This window comes from Platichthys flesus, chromosome 5 (assembly GCF_949316205.1).
Source record: "Platichthys flesus chromosome 5, fPlaFle2.1, whole genome shotgun sequence".
NCBI lineage: Eukaryota > Metazoa > Chordata > Actinopteri > Pleuronectiformes > Pleuronectidae > Platichthys > Platichthys flesus.
The window spans coordinates 14,756,646-14,782,929 of record NC_084949.1 but is presented as its reverse complement, the minus strand read 5'-3'; the positions used below and the strand labels follow the sequence as shown (position 1 = coordinate 14,782,929).

The following is a 26,284-nucleotide window of genomic DNA, read 5'->3' as shown; positions in this document are numbered from 1 at the left end:
CCCCTCATGAATGTTGAGTGTGCTAATTGTAAGTCGCTTTGGACAAAAGCGTCAGCCAAATGACATGTAATGCAATGTAACAAAACTAAATGAAAAAAATAGAAGAAAAGAATCCATACTCCAAAGAACATGGTCAAAATTAACAATTGTTGTTCTAAAAACAATCAAAATATCTACTGCTAATCCTGATACAGGATCTTTGTGTGCATATAAAGTAACTGACAGTTAACATTTTATTCACAGTATTCTTTTATGACGCAAGAAGACACAAACTTTATTTTTCATTAAAAAGCAAACACACATGGTCAACAGCGGTGATACATTTTTGATGCTTTCTTTCTAAACTCCAAGCTTTGTTTGTGTTCACACGAGTATATATCTATATTTTCATCATAAATGTTCAACAAGGTGACCGTTATTTTTTTTTACCAATAGTAAGAGAGAATTACAGCAAATAGTTAACGCCTTAAAGAAAGATTTTCGGAATATTTCATAATACTGCACTCTTGGTAAAAATACAAATTATTCCCAACGAAGAAGGAGCACCATGTCAAAAGTTTGTTGATGTCATTCATCTGCTGTTAAAATGTTGTTGATGTGCCTGAAATGAAAAAGAACAGACCATGTCAAAGTTTGTAGGCAGAAAGATGAGCTAAAACATGTAGAGATACTGGGCTACCAGCATCAGAAATGCCTCCAATACTGGAAAAGTGCCGGGTCAGAGTATTTGAATCTATAAACCGATCCAATACCATATATTTTAAGTATTTTAGTTTGAGCCAGATAAACAGACAATATTTATTTATTTGTGTTCTTTTTCAGTTACGACTGTTAAAGGTCACCGTAGAAATTATTTTTATGTAGTTGGTAATTTTCAGTCTCAGTTTTTATCTATATGTATACAGTCTTTAACCTGAGCCAGGACATACTACAATGAAGGCAATCAATCAGAAATTAAAATACATATATTTGTGGAAATGCCATGGTGTCAGATCGGTTCTCTTTATCAGATAATACCAAAAGTCCAGGTATTGGAATCGGTATCGAGAAGGGATGTTTATTAGCATTGACAGTAATAGAGCAAACACTGATGATCAGTAAAAAGGAAGCCCACTCACAGTCAGTGTTCGATGCCACTGGAGAAGCAGTGGCGGCCTTTGTCTGGTGGAAAACCATAGATGCATGTACAGACCTCGATATGACAGAACTTCCGCTTGCGGATTTCAGGGTCCATGCGACTGTTCTTGGGCCTCTTTGCAGCGCCTTGGCTGTACTGCTTGGACTCGTCAACCCGCTGCCGCCTGCTTTTCTTCTCCTTTTTTATTTCATCAATTAAATCTGAATCCACGTCAGCATTTCTAGGATAAAGTGGAAAACACATGATTAGTCTTAATCCACAATTAACTGAGATCTAAGGCTTTGTCTGAAGGACTTTAATAATTGATTAACCATGTGAAACATTCATTAAAATATCAAGAAAAAGTGCCATTGCAACAACAGAGGCTGAGGCGACATCTTCAAATGTCTTGCTTTCTTGACTAAAAGGCCAAAGCTAAAAAATAAGAAGGTCACATATATGATAAAGAAATGCAGCAAACTTTACATTTGAGAAGCTGAACAAAGAATGGTCAGCATTTTTCTCCGTGTAAAGATGGATCAATAGTATCGCTCACCCGCTCTCTCTGTCTTGGTTTTTGTCCTTTGACTTATTTTTCTTGTTATTATTAGCAGCAGCCCTCTTGCGCTTTGGAGCTGATCTCGACATGAAGTGGGGAGGCAGAGGCTTTGCAGCTGTATCTGATACTGTGGCAGGAAAGGATGTCACCTCTTTAAAAGGATAAGAGTTCCTCTTTTCCTCCGTTACCCGGGATTCACGACTCTCCTGCGGACACCTCCAGCGACCACGAAACTCTTCACGGTTGGAATTGCGGTTCCCCCTCCGCTCAAAGTCCCGATCATCTCTGGATCGTTGGCGGTGGTAATGGTGAGAGGACCTGTCGCGGTAGCTCTCCCTGGGGTGGTGGACAGTTCGCTCATAGCGACGCTCAGAGTTCCAGTCTCTGTAATGTTGATCGTGAGGAGACAAATGATCACTGTGAAAGCGATGATTGTGCCGGTGATCTCTGTAGTCCCGTCTGTACCGGTGCCGATCACCGTCACTCTCCCGATCTGGGCTCCGGTCCCTGTAGTTTCTCTCTCTGATCAGATTATCAGCAGCCCTCTTGGGATTTTGATCGTCTGTGTTTGGAGCTGATCTCGACATGGAGCGAGGATGCCGATGCGGCGAGCCTTTGTACATCGCCGATGTACCTGCCACTGTTGCAAGAAGGGAAGTCTCCTTTTTTGAAGGGTAAGAGCTCCTCTCCCTGTCGTTTCTCTTTTCCCCGGTTACCCAGGATTCCCGACTCTCCTGCGGACACTTCCAGCGACTACGAAACTCTTCACGTTTCGAGTGACGGTACCCCCTCCGCTCAAAGTCCGTATCATCTCTGGATCGTTGGCGGTGGTAATGGTGAGAGGACCTGTCGCGGTAGCTCTCCCTGGGGTGGTGGAAAGTTTGCTCATAGCGACACTCAGAGTTCCAGTCTCTGTAATGTCGATCGTGAGGAGACAAATGATCACTGTGAAAGCAGTGATTGTGCCGGTGATCTCTGTAGTCCCGTCTGTACCGGTGCCGATCACCGTCACTCTCCCGATCTGGGCTCCGGTCCCTGTAGTTTCTCTCTCTGATCAGATTATCAGCAGCCCTCTTGGGATTTTGATCGTCTGTGTTTGGAGCTGATCTCAACATGGAGCGAGGATGCTGAGGCGGTGAGCCTTTGTACATCGCCGATGTATCTGCCACTGTGGCAAGAAGGGAAGTGTCCTTTTTTGAAGGGTAAGAGTTCCTCTCCCTGGCGTTTCTCTTTTCCCCGGTTACCCGGGATTCCCGACTCTCCTGCGGCCACCTCCAGCGACTATGAAACTCTTCACAGTTGGAGTGACGGTACCCCCTCTGCTCAAAGTCCGTATCATCTCTGGATCGTTGGCGGTGGTAATGGTGAGAGGACCTGTCGCGGTAGCTCTCCCTGGGGTGGTGGACAGTTCGCTCATAGCGACACTCAGAGTTCCAGTCTCTGTAATGTCGATCGTGAGGAGACAAATTATCACTGTGAAAGTGATGATTGTGCCGGTGATCTCTGTAGTCCCGTCTGTGCCGGTGCCGATCACCGTCACTCTCCTGATCTGGGCTCCGGTCCCTGTAGTTTGTCCAGTCAGAGTGCAGCCTGTCTCTGTCTCGGGAATATTGTCCATTGCTGCTACTAGAACTGGGCTTGGCGGCCGTTCTTCCTTCCATCCCTGCCGATGGCCCGTTTTTCTGTGGTAGCTTCTTGGATTCATCCTCACTTATGCCAACATGCTCTGTTGCATCAGATGTCCCACTGGTGGCAGGATGGATGCTCCGAGCAGAACAGGTTTCTGATGAAGAGGCTGAATTATAAGCCACTTTGCTGGGGAAAACAAACAGACTTTAAGCAGATTAGAAATGTTCTATACCAAACCTTTAGGATAATTACAATAAGAACTTAATAATTCACTATATAAAATAAATAAATATACAACGTTTCTTGATCACGGTCAGAATGCTACATTACCTTGTTGGACTATGGTCACCATCTAAACCATCAGCCGCAAGGGTAGCCACTGAGGACAAAGATGCATGATCACTGCCAGAGATCTGAAGGACATAAAAACAATAGATGATTTTGCATTCAAAAAAACTGTTCAACACAAATAATGAACATAAGCGATGGCAATAACACAAAGCATTTTACCTTGTCAGAGGTGTTGTTGGTGAGCCGGCTGATGGAGTGGGAGATGGAGGTGGAGGAGGAGGTGGAGGAGGAGGAGGAGGAAGAGGAGTAGGGGGGTGAGGAGGATGGGCGGTTCTGCTTGCTTTCTCTAATGAAAGATGAAAGCTTCTGACGTTTGTCATGGTCTGGGATCATTGTGGGCCGGCTGATTGAGTGGGAGATGGAGGTGGGGGAGGAGGAGGGGGAGGAGGAGGGGGAGGGGGAGGAGGAGGGGGAGGAGGACGAGGACGAGGAGGAGTAAAAGGAGGAGGAGGGGGGGGAGGAGGAAGAGGAGGAGGAGGCCAGTCCATGGTTAGGTTGACATGGGATTCCAGTGTTGTGGTTCATGTGACTGCAGTCTGCTGTTTTTTCATCACTGGACCTGATGAGCCGAAAGAAAGGCACATTAGCAATGAGATACATCTACATGACCATGTTCATTTTTTTTCAGACCATCTTCTCATCAAAATGGATAAATAACTAGAACGCCAATCAGTAGCGAACTTGATAATCAAAATGCTACTTTTTTATAAAGAATGTAAAAGCATATTCTAAGTTACTTTAGTTATTCCTCAGTAAAATCAGTTTTTGATTACATTTCTTGTTAAGTTAATTTACAACCAAATAAAATACAGACTATTATGGTTACTCACTTTATGTAGAACAGGACATAGGCCGGCTGGTTGAGAACAGTGGTGATGTCACTGACGGACACAGAGGCGTCGTTCATCTCATGCCACTCACCATCGCTCGACTGTGAAACAGAATCACAGCAGATTTGACAACAGATTCATCCTTGTTATCCAAATGTTTACTCAGTCTCTGGAAATGATTTTTAAAGGTGAGAAATCTGAGTACTAATATCACCATATACAAATGTGTTTTAAGACATAGAATAATGTAAAAATAGAATACTATTCATAAATGTTTCCAAGTCTTGTCTTTATTGTCTTTTCTCCGTTCAGTCTATTAAGTGGGGATTTGCTTTTATCTCTGCTACGTTGAGTTGTTGATGAAGTGTTGAGGAGATAAATGTGTACATGTACACTTGGCAACAGCAGTGTCCTGATAGAGTAGAACAGTGATCTGTAGCATTGCCCATACCTTAATATAGCAGAAGAAGTGTCCAGCGTGACAGCTGTGTCCAGAGTGGACCATCACAGCGTACAGGCCGTAGAGTTGGGACTCTCCTTGAGTCTGAGACATGAACGGCCGCATGTCCAGGTACTCTGGATATTTTACATTCTATTGGACACAGAGCAACCGCTTAATATCAAACCACAAATCAAATTTCCCCGTAACTGCTTAGTGGAGCAACACTATGACTGTAGCATGACTCTGAATTTGTGATCGTGTACCTTAGTCATTTTGTGTCCTTTGATGTTTACAGAGGGTTTGAGTGCCAGGGTGAGCACGTTGGGGTTGCGGTGAATGCTAAATCCCTTCGAGGCTGTGACCGTTTTATTGCACCTTAGGGAGACAAATGTTGAGTGGTTAGTTGACAAACAAGTTGAAAACACTGATGATCTTTTTAATCATCTCACAACTTACTTGGTGCAATTGTAGGCGTTGTCACCTTCAAGCTGATCAAGCTTAAAAAACTGCTCCAGAGCCTTTGAGACGCTTGAAGTCTTGAACTATTATAAAAGACCAAATTCTAATTTACATTTTGTCACACATTTGTAGTAAATCAGACTCACAAGTGACTTGAGAAATTTGAGGAATTACCTTAATTTGCAGAGAAATATCTAAAAATGTCTCAAATTTATCCGAAACTGCGTTGCAGTTTAAACATTTAACTGGAAAATAAAAAGACAAGACAGGGAATATGGTCAGAGAAGGAACAAAAAACATGAAGAAGAAGAAAAAATCATGACACTTATGTCTTACTTCTGGACCTTAGGTACCCGCCAAATACTTGATGGATGAAAGTTGTTGCCTCTGTCTGCATGTCAATTCTGTCATAGAAATATATATTAGATATTATATCACAAACCAAATCAATGTTTTCAGTCTATACTGAAACAGAGAAAAGTCAAATGTCTAGTATTTTCCAGTGACAAGTTGCAAAATATTACAGCCCCCAAAGCAGGAGAGATATAGGGGAGAAATTAGACCAAAGAGTGATTAGTGGAGAGGCCAACTACTAGTACAGAATGAGAACTGAGTTGATACTCGCCATTGTTAAAATTATAATAAAAGAGTCTCCTGCATCTATTACGCATACCCTGCTCTTAACTTTAAGTTAAAGTGCATGGAGGCTTCATATTGGTACGAAACCTACTTGGCAACATTGCTCAGCACTGATTTCCTATATTTCAGCAGTAAAAAAGAATACTTCTAAGATGGACTCTAAAATGCTGAGTGGATTGATAAAATGTCCTTGTCATTTCACCTGCCTGACTTAAGATCATCACCTGTAAATCTAATAAGAAAAATATTGATGTATTGGGACAACCTTTAAAAGTAAACATGATTGCGTCTCATCCCTTTCATATATGAAACAGCTTCGGCTCAAACTTACTCGGTTCCAGGTAAGCAGGACTTTTGCATAGCCTCCATTGTGTACCGCAGGAATTCATGGGCATCCCCTTTACTTCCAATGTAGTATTTTTTTGCTTTCCCTGTGAGGGGAAAAAACACAATGGAGGAGGATATGATAGCTTGGTAAATACCAACAAATATTTGAACAGAAGACAATTAAATGTATTATCCCACTAGATAGATTCCCTCCACAATGAAAAGGTAAACAGCAGCACAGCGCCTCCTGTCTTTCATTTTAGGTAAATGGTTTGTATGCAGGGCACAACTTCAGCATTCTAGCTTTACAAATACTTACTATGGAGCTCATTAACCACACCAACGATCTTGATGACATTCCCAGATTTGGAAAAGACCTCAATGATGTGGTTTTCCATGCAACACATCATACAGAACCCCGACAGGTGACCTGGTGCAGGGAAAGATTCACAAAAACACTGATAAGTAAGACATTATTCAGGCATGACAACTTATATGCATTGTATCACCGTACAAATACACAAACAAATAGGTGCAAAGTCCCACCATGAAACCATGAACACTAGCTCACATGTTTTGGAGTGCAGGCCTGACAGCAAAAAGTTAGCAAATGGAGGCGTGTAGGTGAGACACTGTAGTGTTGAGTTGAGGAAGCATGTGTTCCCCATGTTCTTTAGTCCGGCACCGATAGGGTGAACCTGGGTCCACTTCAGATTGAGTTGGTCTGGAGAGAAGAGGACCCTCTGCGGCAACTCAATGCCGTCACCATTGCTGAGCACTGGACAAACAGAGGGACATCATTGCTTATATCAGATTTAATGTATTTACCAGATCGAGGACAAATACTTAAATAAGTATAATCTGACACCTTAAAGTCATTGCTGATATTCTAAAATGTGATTCTTATGAATGTCTAACACTGTAAAACAAGCTGAGGGGGAAAAAAGGACATGAAGAGTTTGCAATTTCCCCTGAACAAGTCAGATTACTGCTCTTTATATCAAAACAGCTATTTTGTCACAAGCTCAAATGATTGATCATGCTCCAGCTTCAAAACTGGCATTGCTACATAACTTGATAAATGAAGGTAGAGTGGAAGCAGCAACATCACACCCGCAAAAAAAGTTGTGCTCCCACTCCCCTACAGAAACAGGAGCCAACAGAAAGTTGACCAAGCAGAGCAATTATTTCCAGAAAATAATTATCAACCATCCTGTAGGAGTAGGTCACTTAAAACATCAAAGCAAATTTAGCAAAGGAATTTTTTTTCTTCACATTTTGCATCTGATCTAACAAAAGTGTGACAAATCTTTTCTAATATGAGTCGCAAATTGTTAACCTTTGTCTCAAGTACAAGCTTAACTGTTGCTTCCTCCTACCTTGCTCCATGGGCCGGTCTACAGTTGCGAGAGACCTATTGTAGAGGGCATCTCCAGGTATCGAGCCCAAGCAGTCTCCTGGAGCCTTCAGCCGAGGAGAGTCACCTGGCATGTTGGGACCCACCGCCCTGCTTCTGGACCACCTGCCGCCCATCCCTGTGTCTCCACTGGTGAAAGGAGATCGATTACAGCCGACTGACTCGTGGTCTGACTTTTCTGAATATCCGTCAACTATGGTAATTGTTCATTGCTGAATGAGGACAAAAACAGAAGTGTACAGTTGAAATATCTTGTTCTTAATGGGATATATTAAGATTAAACCCCAGATTAAACAAAGGCATGGCTTTGAAACCACCATGAAACACATAGCCTATGTATTTGCCTTTGACCTTTGTTGGTTTAAGATCAAAGTCACGAGTGTGACGCATGTAAACGGGGCGATACAACTTTAACGTACAGCGCGCGAGCTCCCGTATTCATCTAGCCGCTATGTCATCAAATAAAATTTACTAATGTCAATGTGGGAGCTGTAAAGTAGACGTTATCAGTGCTGTACGTCTGTAACGTTAATAAACAGTGTTCATTCAACAGGATAATAAAAAAAAATGTGTTTGAAAAGTGTTGCGTTTCTCTTAAAGTTCCAGATTAAACAAATGCATGCAGTTGTAACCTCCACATAACACTAATGTGCCTTTGACCATTCTTGGTCTAAATCAAATCCGAGTGTGAACGCATGTAAACGGAGCGATACAACTTTAACGCACAGCGCGCGAGCTCCCTTGGACGGTCATCAGCTTCTTGCAGACGGTCACTTTTTGGCACGATACCTGCAACCTGGCTCACATTGGCTAACAGACGGCTGCTAGACCTGTAGACCCGCGAAACTTCAATAAAACAGGCGCTAAAGCTCCATTCGACTACACACTGAGGTGGTCTGAGATGTGAAGGACTTAGCTGACGTCTCTGACTTGCAACAGTTTCACAAATTAACCAAGTGTGTTTTTTCCCTCCTCTGTGTCCATACGGTGATTTGTTGCCACAATATCAACACTGATCACCACATAATGACTGAAACGTCCCACGGATTGGTCAAATCTTTCTTCACGGTCAAAGCGATTTCGGCCACAGAAAACCCAGGAAGCCAAAGCTTAATTCCCCTCCTCGCTTGCACAGATTGTAAATTGGAGGGAGAAGACTGATATAGTCACGTATGAGTGACAGGGACCTTACTCCCCTCTCTCTCTCTCTCTATCTCTTATCCTGACACACACACACACGCACACAAACACATACACACTCACACACGCACTAGTTTGATGATTGATGAGAATAAAGATGATTTTAAAAAAAGCATAAAATTATCAGATGCACAAGTCATAAAGCGCCGCAAAGCAGCGGAGGAGAAGAAAGAACAATGTTGAGGTAAGAATCACCCCGATTTTGGACATTATTAATGTTTATTTTTGTCGACATGACGTGATATGCTGTAAGTGCAGCTGATTTCAGCCCACTTATTTTTATTTTATATTTGTATTCTTTTTAATAGCTTACAATTTTGTCTGCCTGTGTGTGCAGCTGTATATAGTCCAACGGCGCCAACATTGCCAGGGCCGGCCCTGATGTCACAACTGAGTTGTGGGGACAAATCAACTGTGGCCTTCCTTTTTTAATTTGACAAACCACGGTATGCCTTGGTTTCAGGATCTAGATGTCTTAGCTTTCAGATTGTAATAGAGCTTATACATGTGTTCATACACGTATCAGAGGAGGTAGTAATTGCTTAATAAAGCAAAGACTGATATTGGTGCAAACACTTGGTAAATATCTTGCATGAAGATTGAAAAAACATGCAAACGCAAATACCAGATATCTTGTCACGGTTTTTGAGAAATATGTGAACAGTTTGAATCTTACCTTGTGTACGCTAATGTTACACTCTAAAATAATTTCCTTATTTAAACCATCTATTGTAAAAAGGAAAAAGTATAATGACATTGTTGGAAAAGGCCAAAGCCCCTTGATTTGGATCCACCCCAGTGTTTAATGTTTGCCTCCTTGACTCATACCTTATCCTCACACACAAACAGAGGAGAAACCCCCCCCCCAAGCAGAGGTAATAGTGAACAAATATATGTGTGCTATAAGCTATTTGGACTCGCTATGAATTCGTAGTTAACTAGTCATGTTAATGTTGCAGATTATTCTGTTCAGTACAAAATCATATACTTATATGAAACTGCTTTTTATCTGTGGATCACCAGGGCCTCCCCTGGTCTCCACAGTCTGCTGTAACTTGCCTTCAGATTAAGTCATCTTCATGGAGTTCCCTCAGGAGCCCAAAACTTTCTCTTGGCTCCTTGACATTAAGTAAGTTGCGCGGATTTAGTCTGTTCATAAAATGTTATTTTACATTATTGTTCCTATTTTGTTCTGTGTTGTTTGATACCCATGTCAATTTAATAAAGCAATTGGTTTTGATAGTGCTTTAGAAATATAATTTAATTACCATTATATTTGTATTAGTATGTCAGCTCATTTTAATGATCATGGCAGATCCTTTCCACATGGGGTCCCTATTGCCCCAAAATGAAAACTGGTCTTTTTTTCATCATCTGAAAATGTTGGTACATGAGTCTTTTAAATTACATTAACAGGCAGGTTTTAACTTTACGTCTCATAAGGAGACAGTTCAACTGTAGCCAGTGCAGCCTCCGTTCGTACAGAAACAAAGAGGCCGACGACTCCATTATTTTTTTATTAGAATTTATTCTTGGAAACATATTCAATACATAAAGGAGAACCAAAACTATCATTGAATCTCGCGAACCAAGAAACCATTGTTTAAAAAAAACATATCTAATCATATGAGCTAGTTAAGAACACACATTCATATTGTGCAAGGATAACATTTTAACCATAAAATTACATGAAGGATATTATAAAAAATAGATAAATTATGTAAAAACAAGATATATTAACACAAATCGTTTGTGTTATTCAATGAGTTATATTTTCTAGGGACATAAAAACTGTTAATAATCTGTAAAACAATGAACTATGAATATTTATTATATGAATATCTGCTGATAAATCCTAATAAATCTTTTGTTGTAAAGGTTGCAACTGAATTACTTCTCTCCTTTATAGGACTGAATAGTAACTCTTTGGCCACACTCATATCATCTAAACGGTTTCTCTCCTGTATGAATCCTCATATGTTTATCTAGACTGCACCTATGGCTAAATCTTTTACCACACTCAGAGCAACTAAACGGCTTCTCTCCTGTATGACTCCTCATATGTTTATCTAGACTGCACCTATGGCTAAATCTTTTACCACACTCAGAGCAACAAAACGGCTTCTCTCCTGTATGAATCCTCATATGTATATTTAGACTGTCCCTTCGGTTAAATCTTTTACCACACTCAGAGCAACTAAATGGCTTCTCTCCTGTATGAATCCTCATATGTATATTTAGACTGTCCCTTCGGTTAAATTTTTTACCACACTCAGAGCAACTAAACAGTTTCTCTCCTGTATGACTCATCATTTGTCTATTTAGACTGACCTTTGCGTTATATCTTTTACCACACTCAGAGCTACTAAACAATTTTTGTTCTGTCTTACGTCCCATATCACTTAGAGGCTGTTTGTTATTTCTTGTATTTAAACCAGTCTGAGGTTCCCTGGTCTCCATCCAATCATCCTCACTGTCTTCAGTCTCAGAAGAGTCTTCAGTCTTGTCCTCAGTATCTAGTTGTAAATGTCCTTCAGGATCTGAGTTCCTGGCTGGTTCTGGTCCTCCACGGTCCGCCCTGTTCTCCTTCGTCTCACTCGGATGAAGCTTTGACGACTTAAGTTTCTCTTCATCTTCTTCACTCTTCACATCGACAAGAGTCAATGTGAACTTCATATCAGCCTCCTCCAGTCCTTGAAGCTGCTGTCCATCCTGATTGGTCCACGGTTCCTCCTGTTCCTCTTTAATGTGGGGGGGTTCTGGGTCCTCCTGGTCCACAAGGGGGCTCCACTGCTGCTGCTCAGAGGGAACCTCTTCTTTAATCACCATCAGTTGCTGGACGTCTGCAGGACACACTGAAACACAAATACACATGTTTTTTATTTCAGAGTTTCCTGAAGTGTTTTGAAAAATTTGCGTTGTGACGTTTAATGTCGACTGTTCTGATTTTTGAACGATCACATACAGGAAGTAGAGAGGTTGAGGTCGTATACAGTTGGTGTTACGACACAGCTCATTTTTTTTCTTAAGTTTAAGATCAAAATACATTTATTTATCCCAAACACATGCACAGGCACACTCGTGCTATTGTAGGGAAATGTAACCTCTGCTTTTAACCCCTATTGATGCAGGACAAATAAAGCAGTGTCTACGGCGCCCGGGGAGCAGATGTTTGGGGAGTAAGGTGCCTTGCTCAGGAGCTGCTTTCAGACCTGTGGGTAAAACTCAGAGAAATGTGTCCAGACTTTATGTTTCAGACATTAGCATCACAACAGCAGGTTTTCTGCACAAACTCGTTCACAACAGCATCAAATCTTCCTCATTATTCAGGTGAGAGGTGGAGCAGCCTGGTGCAGCAGAAAGAGACAGGAAGTGGCGTATTAACTCCGCAGCTCGAGCTGATGCTAAATAACGTTAGCCTGTGAGCGGTTCCTCTAGGGACTGACCTGCTCTGTGCAGCTGGACAACGGGCTTCATCACGGCATCGAGCAGCCTCCTCTGGCGGCAGATCTCCCGCTCGGACCGCTCCACTCGGTCCTCGTACTCTGCCACGGTTTCCTCAAGCACCACGAGGATCTCCTCCTCCGCTGCCGTGAGCCGCTCGGTGAGCATCGCTCTCAGCCTCGGTACTCGAGCCTCTCCTCCTCCTATCTCCACCTGCAGCAGAAAGTTTTCAGCGGCAGCAGTGATCCGCTCATGTACCAACACCCGCAGCAGGTGCACGACGGACATTTTCCTCCTCTCTGTGCAGACCGAGTCTCTGAGCCATAGAGCGATCAAAGAGACCAATCGGCAGGAAACCAGAGACTCTTAGCTCCGAGCCAGCAGCGACCCCTGTTGGACTGGAGGACGAAGAGGAAACCAAAGTTCAAATACTGCACAGTAGCAATACTCTTGTTAAAAGTACTTGTTAAACAAGTACTAAAGTATAAGCAACAAAATAAACTAAACAAATAGTGGAAGAAGAATTCGGATCATTCACTGAGGTAGAAGTACCAAGACAGCAAAGTAGTATTCCATTACAAGTAAAAGTACTAAGACAGTGAAGTAGAAATACTCAATAATTAAATTAAACAAACACCGATAGTAAAACCAAAAATAAAAGTTGCATGCATTTTGTGCACTGTGGAAAGGATGAACATTTCCCTTCCTGGGTGCGTCACGTGATTTTGATTCTTGCCTGCTAATTGCTCATACGGTCAACACTATCAATTGCACATCACACTGTGAAAACTTTCTGTAAATTGAATGATAGTTGTAAAACAAAGCTTATTTCCTGTAGGTGGCGCCATCAGTATTATTATATACACTAATAGATCTGTTCATTACATGTCACTTTGCTGAGGCTTTTGTCCAAAGCAACTTACATTTAGTACACTCAACATATATGAGGGCCCACTTAGGGTTCAGTATCTTGCCAAGGACACTTCAGCATGCAGATGGGGAAGAGTGGGGTTTGAACCAGCAACCTTCATGTTGGAGAACCAACCGCTCTACCCCTTGGCCACACCGCCCCATTTCAAGTTGGGCCTCTGATGGAGCGTGAGCAAGTTTGTGTCAATTGGACAATGTTACAACAACCAGCAGGTGTTGCTATAGCGACAGAATGTTCAAATGAATGTTCTCAGAGGACAAAAAGTACATTACAATGATAATGATTAAAATCTTTGATAAAAAATTCCGTATATGTAAATATACATGAAAGCGGAAATTACTTTATTTTTACAGAGCCAACAATGCCAGAAATGCACTCAAGCGATCAAGCATATATACATTATGCCTCCTCTCTTCCTCTCTTCTCTCAGTCTTTGTTGAATTTATGTATGTATGATGAGGCGCCCCTGAGACAACTGATTGTATGGTGTTTTATTTAGAGAAGCTCCTCTTCCCAGACTAGGCTTTTAGCACAGCTGTAGTCTGTGACCCACTTCTTCAAGACAGACAGGCCTAGAAATACGAAGGAGCTGGGAGATGAGAGGGGGAGAAAGGAGGTGTAGGGATTGTAAGGAATCCTGGGGAAAATTAAATATATCTGCAAAGCGAGGAGAGTTGAAAGACAAGATTTAGAGATGTGGGCAAAACTGCATTGCCTAATATATAATGTAGTTATGAAGGACTGACAAATCAGACAGGCCATAAAAAGGAATTATTTAAAAGGAATGATCACATATTTATGTCCTTCAAAATGGCCACAGTTGTTCACAGTTATTTGAGGTTTGCAAAGTCTTAATCAAACATAACAGGCACATCGAATAAGCCACCTTGGGCTCTGGATAATTATGGTTGCCATTTGCCATTCTCTTGAGACATTTCACACACCAAACTGTGAGGAAATAATTGGCAAATCAATTCCTAATTTAAATAACTGCAACCCATTATGTTGATTTCATTCATAAGTCAATAAACAACATCCCATTTGGCCTCTATATTACCAGAGTAAAATCTTGACATAAAACCTATTCGTTTCACAAAGATAATGTTTACCGCAGGCTTTTAGAGTGGCTTAAATTGAAATGTGTTATTTTAGCTATTCTTCGTAGATACTAGTTATATGTCCAAGAACAAGCGGAAGACTTTCACTTAAAACAATGTCAAATTGTTATAGTTTATGTCTGGAATATTAAATATCAACCTGCACGCAAACACACACAGCAGATTTAAATGCAGGGGGAGGCTCTTGCAGCCTATGAAGAGATGTGATCTGATGTGGCTCTTGTGAGACAGGCTTACTGGGACAGGAAATAGGATTGCGCAAGCAGCAGGCATATTCCAAATCCCAGCGCTGCCAAGCTTCTGGTTGCAGAGAGTTGACCCCGTCTGACCTCCCTCGGGGCATCCTTTCAAAAAGAGTGACATCATTTTTTAGCTCCTTCACTCTGAGAAATAGGAAGAGGTCTTTGGCTTTATAAGAAAAAAACGATGTCATGTGCGAGCTGAACGCTGCTGCCCCCCCCCCCCCCCAAATCACACAGCACCTAATGAACAAAAAGATGTAAAATTCATGTGCCTTCATCAATTATTTAATATTAATAAGAAAAAGCAGCAGCGGCTAAATGTGTTCCAGAAGTGAGACACGCTGGTAACTGGGTCACTCGCTGAAACATCATTTTTCACCTGCTGACACCTAAGCACATTTATGCCACCGATGACCATTTTTGTGAGAAATAGTTTAGGATAATATCTGGCTGCTTCCAGTTTACTGTGATGCCTTTTTAATGTAAAATCACTGTGTGCCTATGAGGACCACGTCCCTTTCTTAGATTATTTGAAACCTCCGATTTGATCAATGGTGAAGGGCATTTATTTTTATTTTTCGTAGACAATCCAGTCATTTAAGAAGATCTACACCATAATGTAACGGGTGTTTCCTGACCCACACTGCATCCTTCCACCGAATGTTGTGGTAATCCATCCTCTAGTTGTTGCATGATTCTGCTAAGTGACTGACTGACAGACAAAGGGAAAACACAACCTCCTTGCCAGAAGGTATTGGTTTCCGCCCTAGGTTCACTTTTGAAAAGGGTCCACACCCTGAGATGAAGGGCAACTTATGTGCGGCTGAGAGTGAGGTTCTCGAAGCAGTGGCGGTGGTGATGGCGGGGGAGTGCTGAGGTTCAGCTCTGAGTGATCTGTTAGCACTAAACCTCTGGGTGAGGAGGGGCCTGCCAGATCTGTCTACTATGAGAGGCGGGAAACATTAAGGCCACAAGTCTCCCACTTGTCTCCCTCTGTCCAGGAGCCTGAGCAGCTGACTGTAGCCTCTGTGTTTGTCTCGCTCCACATTGATCCGTCCCACCAGCCACCTTTGACCAACATTTCGCTATTTTTTCTTCCCTTCTTGCTTGTGAGACACACACTGCATTATGTCAACATGGTGATAGACCTTGCCCTTAAAATGTGTCAGTGATAACTAGTGCTTAGTGTTGTTTTTCAGTCAGTCAGTATCGATCTGTGTGTGCATCATTTATGACACGCTGAGGACAGGATGGTTCAGTTGTTGAGAATATGATTATAGATCTATAGTAAAACACAATGCATCTTCAAAATCACTACAGGGTTTAAAAGCCAGTATTCCTTCATTAAGATTGGGTCTAGGTAACTGGTGAGGATCTATGAAATATAACTGGCAGTGAATCATGTGTGACAGATGTGAATGCTGTTGAATAACCCACAATACTTGAGGGAATAGCAACGGAAGTATGACGACATGCTGCGCTGACTGTTAATTCAGTTAGATGATGTCAGTTATATGAGCCAGACAAACAGTATAAACACATAACTTTGGAGAAACAATACCTCTCTGTCCAAATATGCAAAGAGGTTGGTGAAATGCCTAGATAGCAGGAAACGTGCAAAACATTGGATGCCACGTCCATATCTGTGAATTTCAAACTTCTCTGTCTCTTCATACACTTGCTCTGTCTGAAATGGAAGCAAAATATACTCAATCACATTATCCTGTATGTCCTGAAAATGATGATATTGAGTTTTTTTTTATCATTAAGTAGATAATGAAAATAAGGGCATCAATTCTAAGCTCAAATGATTTAGTAATTTATCATGTATAACTGAAAACAGTACTCCTTTTTACCATATGTGGGAATCTGTAGCTTTTTTCTCTTTTACATCATCTTTAGGTTTTCGTGGTTGATCAAACGAAAAAGCAGCGTCTAAAGTTGTCACTGAGAACCCTGGAAAACTGTGATGGCCATTATTTCCTTATCTTGGACATTTTATTGATCCATCAAATGGAGAAAATATTGCGAGATAAATCAATAGTGCAGATATTGTTAGATGAAGTCCTAACTTGATACATTTTCTGTTGATGGATTAAATGACCAGTCTGGAATGTGAGTTTTTGGAGTATTCAGTAAAACAGCGTTGACAGCAGATATGTGAGGCTGCAGTGGGACTTTGAGTGAAATGCTAAGACTGAGCCGAGCTAGTATCCAAGGACCTTGAATTCTAACCCTAGTTTTGTACGAATTTACTGAAAACCTACAGGATCAGCAGTATATTGGAAGTTTTGAAGTGGTCTATCGTCTTATCTATTACATACAGGTACTACATTAACACTGAAAGCAATGCATAGTTAGACCATGGTCCAGCACAATGCCCTCCACTGAAATTCCGTGCTGTACCTAAACAAGGGATGTGAAAACCCCCACCTCACAACTCCTCACAGCCACGGTGTTCCTCCTAGCCGGTGGCCGATGAGGGGTTAAACGTCATTCGGTTGTAGCAAGTGGGTGGTTCAGCGGTTGGAGCGGAGGATGGAGCGAAGCCCTGTGTGGCTTCCACAGATCGTTTTACACGAGAGAGAGAGAGAGAGATAGAGAGAGAAACGGGAGGCAGCTTTACACCGGAGAGGAGCGGAGGGAGCACATCGTGTAACTGAGAAAGCTCGGAGAACACAGGAAGCTGTTTTTTTTTTCACCGGAGGACGAAAAAACAGCGATGTGATCAACCTGCTTTCTTTAGCGGCGTGTGAATGTGTACGTGTGCGTGCGCGCGTTTCGGTCGCTGCAGATCCTCAGTGATCTCACCTTTTTTATTTTAATGCACATACGCGGTGACAGCATGCGGGAGTCATATCATAATGGTGGCTCGTAGTTTCATGTGCATCCAGTGAAAGTCATGCATCCACGCACTGGAGCCTCCTCAGCTGCAAACAGACGGATGTGCGCGAGCTGAGGCTGCTCGTGAACTCTGAAGCCGCGGATTTCTGCTGCCAAGTGGTTGGATCACCATCTGAGGATAGTTGCTATTGAAGCGTTTGAAGGGATGACAGCAGTCGCATTGTCTGATCTGATGTGTAATCGCACTGTGGTATTGATGTTGTTGTTGTTGTTGTTGTGAGGGTGAGTGTAAACTTGTTTTGTTTAGTCTAATCTCGGGTGGGACAGTCTCTTATCTCAGCTGGACCTCAGCCCATGCACAACACGCTGACCCCACCGTGCAGCCTCTCGCTTCTTCAGCAGATCCCACCACAGAGCAGTCCCGGTCAGTGGTGTCCGTCTGTAGCTGTCAGCATGGGGTGTCAGCAGGGGTTAAGCACAGCAGTGACAGCTCTGAAGCCTGGGTCACATTTGATCGAGTAGTTCTTTTTTAATTGGAGACCTAGTGATCATATTTATATCAGGGAGCGCGGATGTCCTCGATCTGTTTTTATTTCTGACGGTGAATCGCCAATAGACCATGTTCCGATACTAGGCTAAGTGGTACATTGTGGACACTTGGTGGCCATTTGAAAGCCAGGTGAGAGTGGGGCCGTCTTCTCTCGAAAACACCTGGAAACCACGGGAGCCAGGTGACCCCTCCAGACAGGTGTGACCCCGGACACGCGCCATGGATGATTCTGGGATCATCCGGAGACGGAGGCTGCAGGTGAGAACTAGGACTGGGCTCAGCTGCCAACCATTTTATATTAATATATTTAGTATTGGATATTTATCAAGATAAATGTCAAGTTACTACTATTATTTTTAAGTTTAAAGATTGATTTCAGCTCCTGAGAGAAGGTTGTGGTTTTAAACGGTAGAACTACTTTACAAATCTAATGTAGATCGATTGTGTAATACCTTCTCACTAAGCCTGCATGATGCATATACACATTTGATATATCGATATTGATAACAGTTCTGATTCTGATTCTAATCGATATTGCTTTGATGGTTTGTTTTGTAGTCTATATCAGCTTTTATACCATTTTCACAATTACCAGCACATAATCTTAAATGAGATTTACAGTGATGGTGCGATTCTATATTAGAGGAATGGTTTAGGGCCAAGAATTGCATTTTCAACCTTTGGACGCATAGATCAATGAGTAAGTGAAAGTCATATGTAAAGGCTGAGTGTATTGCACAATACAGGGTCCACCAATAATATTGTTGGCCTAATTTTAATTCAAATACATGTTTCATTACTTAGGTCACTTTATCACATGAAAGTTCAAAACATCAAAAGGGGTTTGCTTATTCATTTGCTGTGTAGCTTGCCGTAGTTTAATACACACTCTTGAAGAGATACAGTGGCTATCAGAGTAGTAAAATCTACAATGGTAAACAACTCCACCCTAGTTTTAGGTAAGCGAGAACTTCCTCGAGACCTTCGCCTGTGTGGTCTGCGCGTGCGTGAAGTGAATCGATGAGGCAGGTGAAGCTCAGTGTGCGGGGCCTTCATCTGCCTGTCCTTCTCTGCTTCCTCGTGAATTCATTCATAGTAAAATTATTTTGTTGTACATTGTTTAAAGATACTCTACTCTTGATGATTGCTCATCATAAGCTAGACACATGAAAATGGAAGATTTCGGTCCAAATGTTGTTCACTTGTGAAAACTGTAACAACACTTCCAGACCTCCAGCGAGTATCCAGTCCAGGTGCACTGCTTCTTTACTGTACACTCTGGTGGATAAAGCAGTATTAAAAACACCTATGAATAGTTACTTTAAATGTAATGATAGATTTATCCAATCTTGTCTGAGTGAGTTATTGTTTTTAAAAATGTGAGAGAGTCGTGCAATTACATAGAAGGATCTATTAATGCTAACATCCTAAACCGCCATGTTAAAGAAGGTAAAAAATAAATCAATCTAAAAACTGCAATAAAACTTAAATTCAACCAAGCCACTCCAAATGGCACACTCATATTTATCAGTCCGCTAAATATGCCTGATTCAAGATCCATTATTCAACCAAATAACATCTTATCAGTAGTCTTAACATAATACTGCGGAAAAACAAACAAACAACAGACACTGACAAAAACACAGCTTAATATCCTTGGTGGAGGTTCAAATAAGAAGAAGCAAAGAATCCATACATGAGTAGGTGGTTGCCATTTTGGTTTCACCGAGCCACTCTAATTGTTTCGGCTTCTTCGGTGAGATTCTCTATCACGGTACATAATTCCTCACACAAGTGACAGATCTTGTTCTTCATAGCGGTAAAGATTTTCACGCATTATATATACTGTCGGTTTTTATCAGATGGTTAAAATCTCTTCCTGCTCCGTGATGGTTTCATGGTAGAGTTCAGCGGGTAAATTAGAGGACGTTGAGTCGCTTTGCTGAGCTCAGGAGTTCTCATGATAGAAAAATTTCCTCAGAGGATAATTGCAGCTGATTTTCCGATGTAGCATTGCAGAGCAGGGTTGTCTGGATGGGGAGGGAGGAGACGGTTTTGATGTGATCATAAAGATTGAAAGTCATGCACGGTTTATGCAGAGACACAGCAGGACATACACACACATTGTTGCAAGATGGACTTTGAATCCAACTTCAGACAGATCTTGAGTGCACGTTAATGAGTGTGTCCATCCATTCAGTCCATTGTACGGACGCCACAGCGAACATCTCGTTTTGTGCGTGTGTGTTTGTATTTGTGCACAACATTCATGCACAGTATATGTACATATCAAATGGACTCCCACCCCCTGCCCCTACTCTCCATTTCCATTGAAGTGGTCGATATCCATATCTCAGGCAGCAGCGCTCTAAATGCTGAGGATGTGGCACAGTTGTCAGGCCCATTAACAGGACTAATGGTGGCCTAACAGCCCTGTGCGCCCTCAGGGAGGAAGACCGACCACCAGCAGCAGGACGGCCTGAAAGGGCTTGAGGCTAGACGGGGGTAAAATGGGTTTGGGGGGAGGCAAGAGGCTGCAGGCAGCAGCTGTGGGCTACAGTACAACCCATTTTAAGTAGCTATTACCGTATCTGGATTTCTTCTCTGCTGGGATCTACTTTCACACTAGAGAGACAGAAGAGGGAGGCACAGGAGTGTGTGTGTTTGTTTGTTTATATGTGTGTGTGTGCGTTTCATGTCGTTTCATGTGCATTGTTGATTTATGAGGGTGAAAGGTGAAAATAATTTGAGCTTCAGCGAAAGTGGGTATCATTAAAATATCATTAAAATATTTCGATGTCGATACTTAAGATGCCTTTTGCATTGAATTTACTATGTCATGGTAGCAAAAGTGCAGTTTTAAATTATATATTAAGAATGGCTCTTGAGAGTGTAGACCTCAGCCAAGGCCAAACAGTCATCTTAGGAAAACACATTTAAATTCAGTGGATCAAGATTTTTTGCATAATTCTACTTACAAACATACACCAATGAAAACATAGCCACCTTGTGTGAAAACCACTTCAGATTAAGGTTAAACATGGCTGTTCACGCGCCTTTTTATGTTTTAGAACTTCATTCCTCTATTTCAATCTCAGAATATTAGATTTTCCAAACGACCCTCCCTCTGTTTCTTTAAACCAGGTTAAATAAAAAACGAAATCAACTGGAATCACGATGAAAGTCATGATCTCACCATTCAGTCTATATAGTTTTGCTCCTTGGGAAAAGTGAGTGTGTCACTGATAAGAATCATTTACATCTCGGCTGAAGATTATCGTTCTGTCCTGAGTTGTTGTAGGTGTGTGGAGAGCAATTGCACGTAACCCATATGCTCATGCATTGACACACACAAGTCAAACTGTGTGTCTCATCCCTCTCAGAGTGTAGAGTAACACACACACACACATACACACACACTCGCAGGCATAATTTGTCCAATATTTTGTCCTGGGCAGTGTGCCCATTTCCAATATGCTAAGCACAAGGGATAAGAGTGTGATCACTGCAGAAGATCCAACCCTCCTTGCCAAGCCCTGTCACTCACTGCCATGCCCACTGCTTTGTTCTGCCTCATCTCATCCCTCTGATGTCTGTATTATTCAGAAAGGGTCGTTTTTGTACTGCGAGAGCAAAGTGCACATCAAAGCTACTGATCTGGGCCAGAGTGAATGTGAGAATAGCTTTAGATATTTGAACTACTTTCTCTGGCCTTGAATGATCATGCCCGACGCCTATAAAGCACCAGAAGCCTGTGTCCAGCCTAATACACAAAAATGGACAAGGTGGGAAAAATAGCATCTTTTCAAAGTTTGTAACTAGATTAAGTGTAACAAGAAAGTGATAAAGGTAAAGAGTCAGTTGCACATTATATTGAGACATTATATAACTTTAGACCTCTGTGTAATGAACAGTGAGTTCAGATGTTTTAAATGAATCTTGAAGGCTGGTCGGCCATTAAGCTGAAGAATACACTGTGTGACATTTGCCTCGCAATCTGCTGTCAGCCTTGGCAGACGTAACACAGCAGAAGCCTCATGACTCGGCCCAGAGCAGCAGCATATTAACATTTTTTCTTTTCTTCGGTTTCCAGTTGGACTTTGCTTTGTCCTTGGGTAAACATAAACCAAAAGGACAAAAAAAAAAAAAAACGAAATCCTTTCTTCACTTGTCAGGCAGAGAAAGTTCTGAAGGTGTACACATCCGTCAGTTTGAGTCTACAGTACAATATCTCTGCAAATCTCAGAATAATCAATTATTCTGAGGTTTTCTTTTAGCTCTGAGGAGATCCACAGTGCTCTCGATAGTCAAAGGTCACGGTGACCTCACAAATCACATTATTTACCTTGTGAATGTAGTATGTAAAAGAAACATCCAGAGAATCTGCAGATGAACTGTTTAGAGTTTGGTGGTCAAGGGTCAAAGTCATTGTGGCCTCACAAAACATGTTTTGGGCCTTTTGAACATGACATCTCAAGTCTGTTTTTACAGAATTTCTTCAAATTTCGACCAGTTGTCACTTGGAGATTTACTGAATAACTTTCATTGGTTGAAGTCAAAGGTTAAGATGATCTCATATGAGACAGGAAAATAAACATGTTGACTCAAACTGCACTGGTTGGTGGAGCAATATAACCGTAGGGCAGTTTGAGGCAGGTTTTTTTTTACTTGGAAAGGTATTATCACTCAGCTCTGATATCCCTTCTGGACACTGCAGTGGTGAAGTGGGGGGACAAAGTAGGACACACTGTGGCACTCAAGTATAATCGTGAAGACAGGATGTGTTGAGGACTCACTTATAAAGATCAGCCGGGCTTGGGATTACCATTATTATCATATCACATCAGAATATCGAAATTCACCGTTTATGTAACATTGAATATTACTGAGAACTTTCATGGGTTGTCATGGTCGCTTGAGCTCAGGTAAATATAATAAAACAACCTGGAGTGAACTGTAACATGGCAACCACACATGAAGTGGTGCCCTGTATGACAGCCGCAGTGAGAGGGAGCAGGTGCTGAGGTTTTTATCCATTAGCCACCTCTCTCACCTGTCTAAGAAGTGCCCATCAGGATACGGTGGGTTAATTAGTGAGCTCGACAGGCCCTGCTCTACAGTTTGATCTGTGCACAAACAAAAATGGATCGGCAAACAGGTTTGTAGTTTTAAGGGCGAGTATTGACTGTAGAACTCTGTGACGTCAAATAGCAATTAAGCACATTTCCTAAAATATAGAGCCCTTCCTTTGCCAAGATTCTGGACTGGTGTGATTACTGCACTAATGCTGCACTTTCTCAAGATGGTGGTAATCGTCGATGATCAAAATGATGCAGCGTAGCAGTGTTTCTGCTGCTCTTTTGGCTCCCCTCCGCTTTACACTATATAGAGTGTGAATATTAACGCCTCTCTGTGCCGGAAAGTTTTGGTTAGCGAGCTTGTTTTGAGACGAGAGCTCCAGCTGTCAAGTCGAGTATCATCAGCTTGGCTTTGTTTGGGTTTTGTAATGCCTGTTTACTTATTCAAAGACAAAGAGATTGACGTAGAGAGAGAAAGTGATGGCAGAGAGAGAGAGAGAGAGCACTTGTTTAAAGGGATGGAATTCGTCTCTGGAAAACCGACCGCAGTCTTGTACTTTCATTATATTTTCCTTTTACTCCTGTGTTTGAATTCAGCTTCTGACCCTGCTGTGGTTCTTAACTGTGATTGTTTTATTTTATTTCACAGATGCAGCTCTATGTCATTTTGCCTGAGTAAAACAAAACAAATTGTGATATCCCTTTAGAGGAGCCACTGGACTAGAATATGGCTTAATAATCAGCACAGGACAGGCAGACTGTAGGAAACTTGATCTTACTTAGGCCAAGTGTTAAATGGGAATCAAATTGGGAATAAATGGGCAACAAGCAGCACACAGATCCATTCCAGTAGGCCCTAATCACATCAGAGTCCTTGCTGTTGTATCCCAGTGTCATAAATATAGCAGCAACATTTTTAAATTGACTTTGGCTCCGTTCAACCTGCTGTTTTCTCAGAGCTCTGAAGTCTCTGAGCACTTAGGAGGGATCGGTTTACAGACTGCCTCCCACTCGCACCATACAACGAGGCAGAAATCACGAAACCCTAATGATTTGTTCTGTCTTTGTTTGTTGTGTCCTATGTTTTTCTGTATCACATGCTAATGATGATGCTAATAATCATAAGATACATGATCCTTTGATTTGTTTATTCAGCGTGTGTTGCAAAGATGAGTCAGTGTGATTCAATAAATTGTTTACGATTCTACTTATATTTTGAAGTAATGCTTGTCTTTTGTGTTCGTGTGAAATACTGGATACTCTTCAGGCCTAGAAATCCTAAAAGTAAAATTATAAAGTGAGGAAAACTCATTCTTATATTAAGAATAAAAACATACTCTGTAACAAGGAGGACACACAAACATATAATATACATATAACTTCACATATTGCTAGACAGGAATTTTGATTAATGCGTCTGCGCTCTCCTCTTCTCTCATTTCTCACCAGAAGGATTTGCCTCTGCCCCGAAAAAGTAGCAGGTAAGTTCATGTTTACATGTTATTCCTCTATTGTATGTATGGGGTATTAAATTAATTTCCACTACTTATGGAATTCATGGAATTTAGTGGGACTTTGAAAGTTGTATTCCAGCCGGAAAAGTATCAGTATCAAGGAAGATGGGTCACTTCATGTGCTATGGCTACATATATAAAATCAATTAAATGTTTCAACCTCTTACTGTTTTTCTTCGTCTTTTGGCCACATCATACAACCAAACGGTTTTCTGAGCTGAAACACAGAGGGAATTACATTTGTAGGCCTTGGGATGTTTCCATCTTTATGGTACGTCCAATAGGTTATGATGTGGTATTGTGAAGTGGGAGTCTTGTCCTCAGAGGGCAGCGTGTTCCAGCTTTGTGTGAGCACTTTCTCACTCGGACCGTCTCAGTCGGAGCAATCTGTTGCAGTCGGCCTTGCAATGAACATTCAGCAGCAGAAGACGAGCGCTGTGACCTCAGTTGCCCACGTGGCTCTGGGAAGGTGGGGAGGTAGAGGAAGGAGATTAGAGCAAGACATGATGTTTAATGTACAGTGATTAGTTGTAGTGTTGTTTGTTGTTTTATGGCAGCACAGAGCAATATATAGTAAATGAATCTCCTTTAGCATTAGTATTGAAGACGTTGACCTACTTTTTAACAGTAAGGCCAAAAAACATTTTCTTAATAATGCAAGTTTATCTCATGAACTAAAATCTCATCAGACAGATAGAAATTCCAATTTAGATCCAAGGACATAATTTCTTTGATGTACAGAAGTCAATCCAGGGTTTCTCTAGAATGATTTAATTTCTGAGTTTTCTTTAGGAGCAAAGTAATCTCAGAGCCCATTGGCTGTCGTGTGATGATTAATTAGCCTCTTGGAGCAATGGCCAATATGTAGTGCCTTTCGGAGTAGACAGTGGATATCTGGGCCAAGACACCGTTTCCAGTCCAACTAGTTTTCATTTGTCACATGAGTCAACGATTCTTAACACAAAACACAAACAGTGATACATTTTGTAGGTGTTTTAAGTCCAGACGACATTTTAGCTAATCTCTTTTAATATCCAGCAGCATATCAATGTAGATAAATCCAAATGCCAATACCTGATGCACTTGGGTCGATGTGTTCTGCCTCTTTTGCGCCCCACAGGGACTGTTTACCTGCAGATTGGTCAAAGTAGAAATGGAAACTAGAAAGCTTCCAGCCCGTAAATCTGGTCCCTTGCAAACAGATAGAGCGTATTTACATGCAAAATCTGTTTATTTAAATTAGTGTCAAAGTAAATCAGTGATGGTTGTTTATATACCTCCCGGTAAATTGCAAACCTGACAATTGCCATCTTAACCTACTGTAGACAAATTTAACATTTAACCAGCGCCACAGTTACAGTTACATAAATCTTGAATTGTAACCTGTTGTTTGAGGTTACAACTCAATGTGTTTTGTAAAGGAAATCATGTAAATAGGAAGCAGAGAGTTTGAGAGGACACCCTCTCATGCCTCATCTCAGCTACTCGCGGTGCTCTTGAATGAAATCATTCATGGAAATAGCTTCAAAAGTCAACGTTAGAGCCAGACATTAACATTCAGAGACGGCTCTACAAAAACATGATTGGCTTCAC

The 26,284-nt window shown here is 41.6% G+C and overlaps 3 protein-coding genes across 3 annotated transcripts in view; 1 reads left to right on the top strand and 2 right to left on the bottom strand.

Annotated features, from left to right (window-relative positions):
- Positions 1-1,120: 1,120 nt before the first annotated feature.
- Positions 1,121-7,967, bottom strand: LOC133953427 (serine/arginine repetitive matrix protein 5-like; the record flags this gene model as incomplete). Its single annotated transcript, XM_062387351.1, has 15 exons — positions 1,121-1,358; positions 1,674-3,491; positions 3,636-3,718; positions 3,816-4,036; positions 4,157-4,215; positions 4,487-4,587; positions 4,938-5,078; positions 5,192-5,303; positions 5,385-5,446; positions 5,541-5,632; positions 5,724-5,791; positions 6,358-6,457; positions 6,673-6,783; positions 6,925-7,131; positions 7,733-7,967. Coding segments are annotated over 15 exons (3,648 nt in total), but the record flags the coding sequence as incomplete, so codon positions are not given.
- A 2,540-nt stretch (positions 7,968-10,507) lies between these two features.
- On the bottom strand, positions 10,508-12,746 carry LOC133953309 (zinc finger protein 599-like). The gene is made up of 2 exons (XM_062387183.1): positions 12,417-12,746; positions 10,508-11,825 (listed from the first exon to the last, which is right to left on the bottom strand). Exons 1-2 carry the CDS (start codon positions 12,700-12,702, stop codon positions 10,912-10,914), a joined length of 1,200 nt encoding a protein of 399 aa, XP_062243167.1. The 5' UTR covers positions 12,703-12,746; the 3' UTR covers positions 10,508-10,911.
- Positions 12,747-17,699: 4,953 nt separating this feature from the next.
- The window catches only part of mast1a (microtubule associated serine/threonine kinase 1a), a 58,563-nt gene continuing 49,978 nt past the window's right edge, over positions 17,700-26,284 (top strand). Inside the window, exons 1-2 of the mRNA XM_062387101.1 lie at positions 17,700-18,357; positions 24,627-24,658. Coding sequence (XP_062243085.1) covers positions 18,319-18,357; positions 24,627-24,658 — 71 coding nt within the window. The 5' untranslated portion in view covers positions 17,700-18,318. The remainder of the gene's footprint in view (positions 18,358-24,626; positions 24,659-26,284) is intronic.

Coding starts and splice junctions, on each gene's coding strand:
- LOC133953309 (XM_062387183.1), bottom strand. CDS start 12,702: ATGTCCGTCGTGCACCTGCTGCGGGTGTTGGTACATGAGCGGATCACT. Junction 11,826..12,416: donor TGTCCAGCTGCACAGAGCAG/GTCAGTCCCTAG, acceptor TTTGTGTTTCAG/TGTGTCCTGCAGACGTCCAG.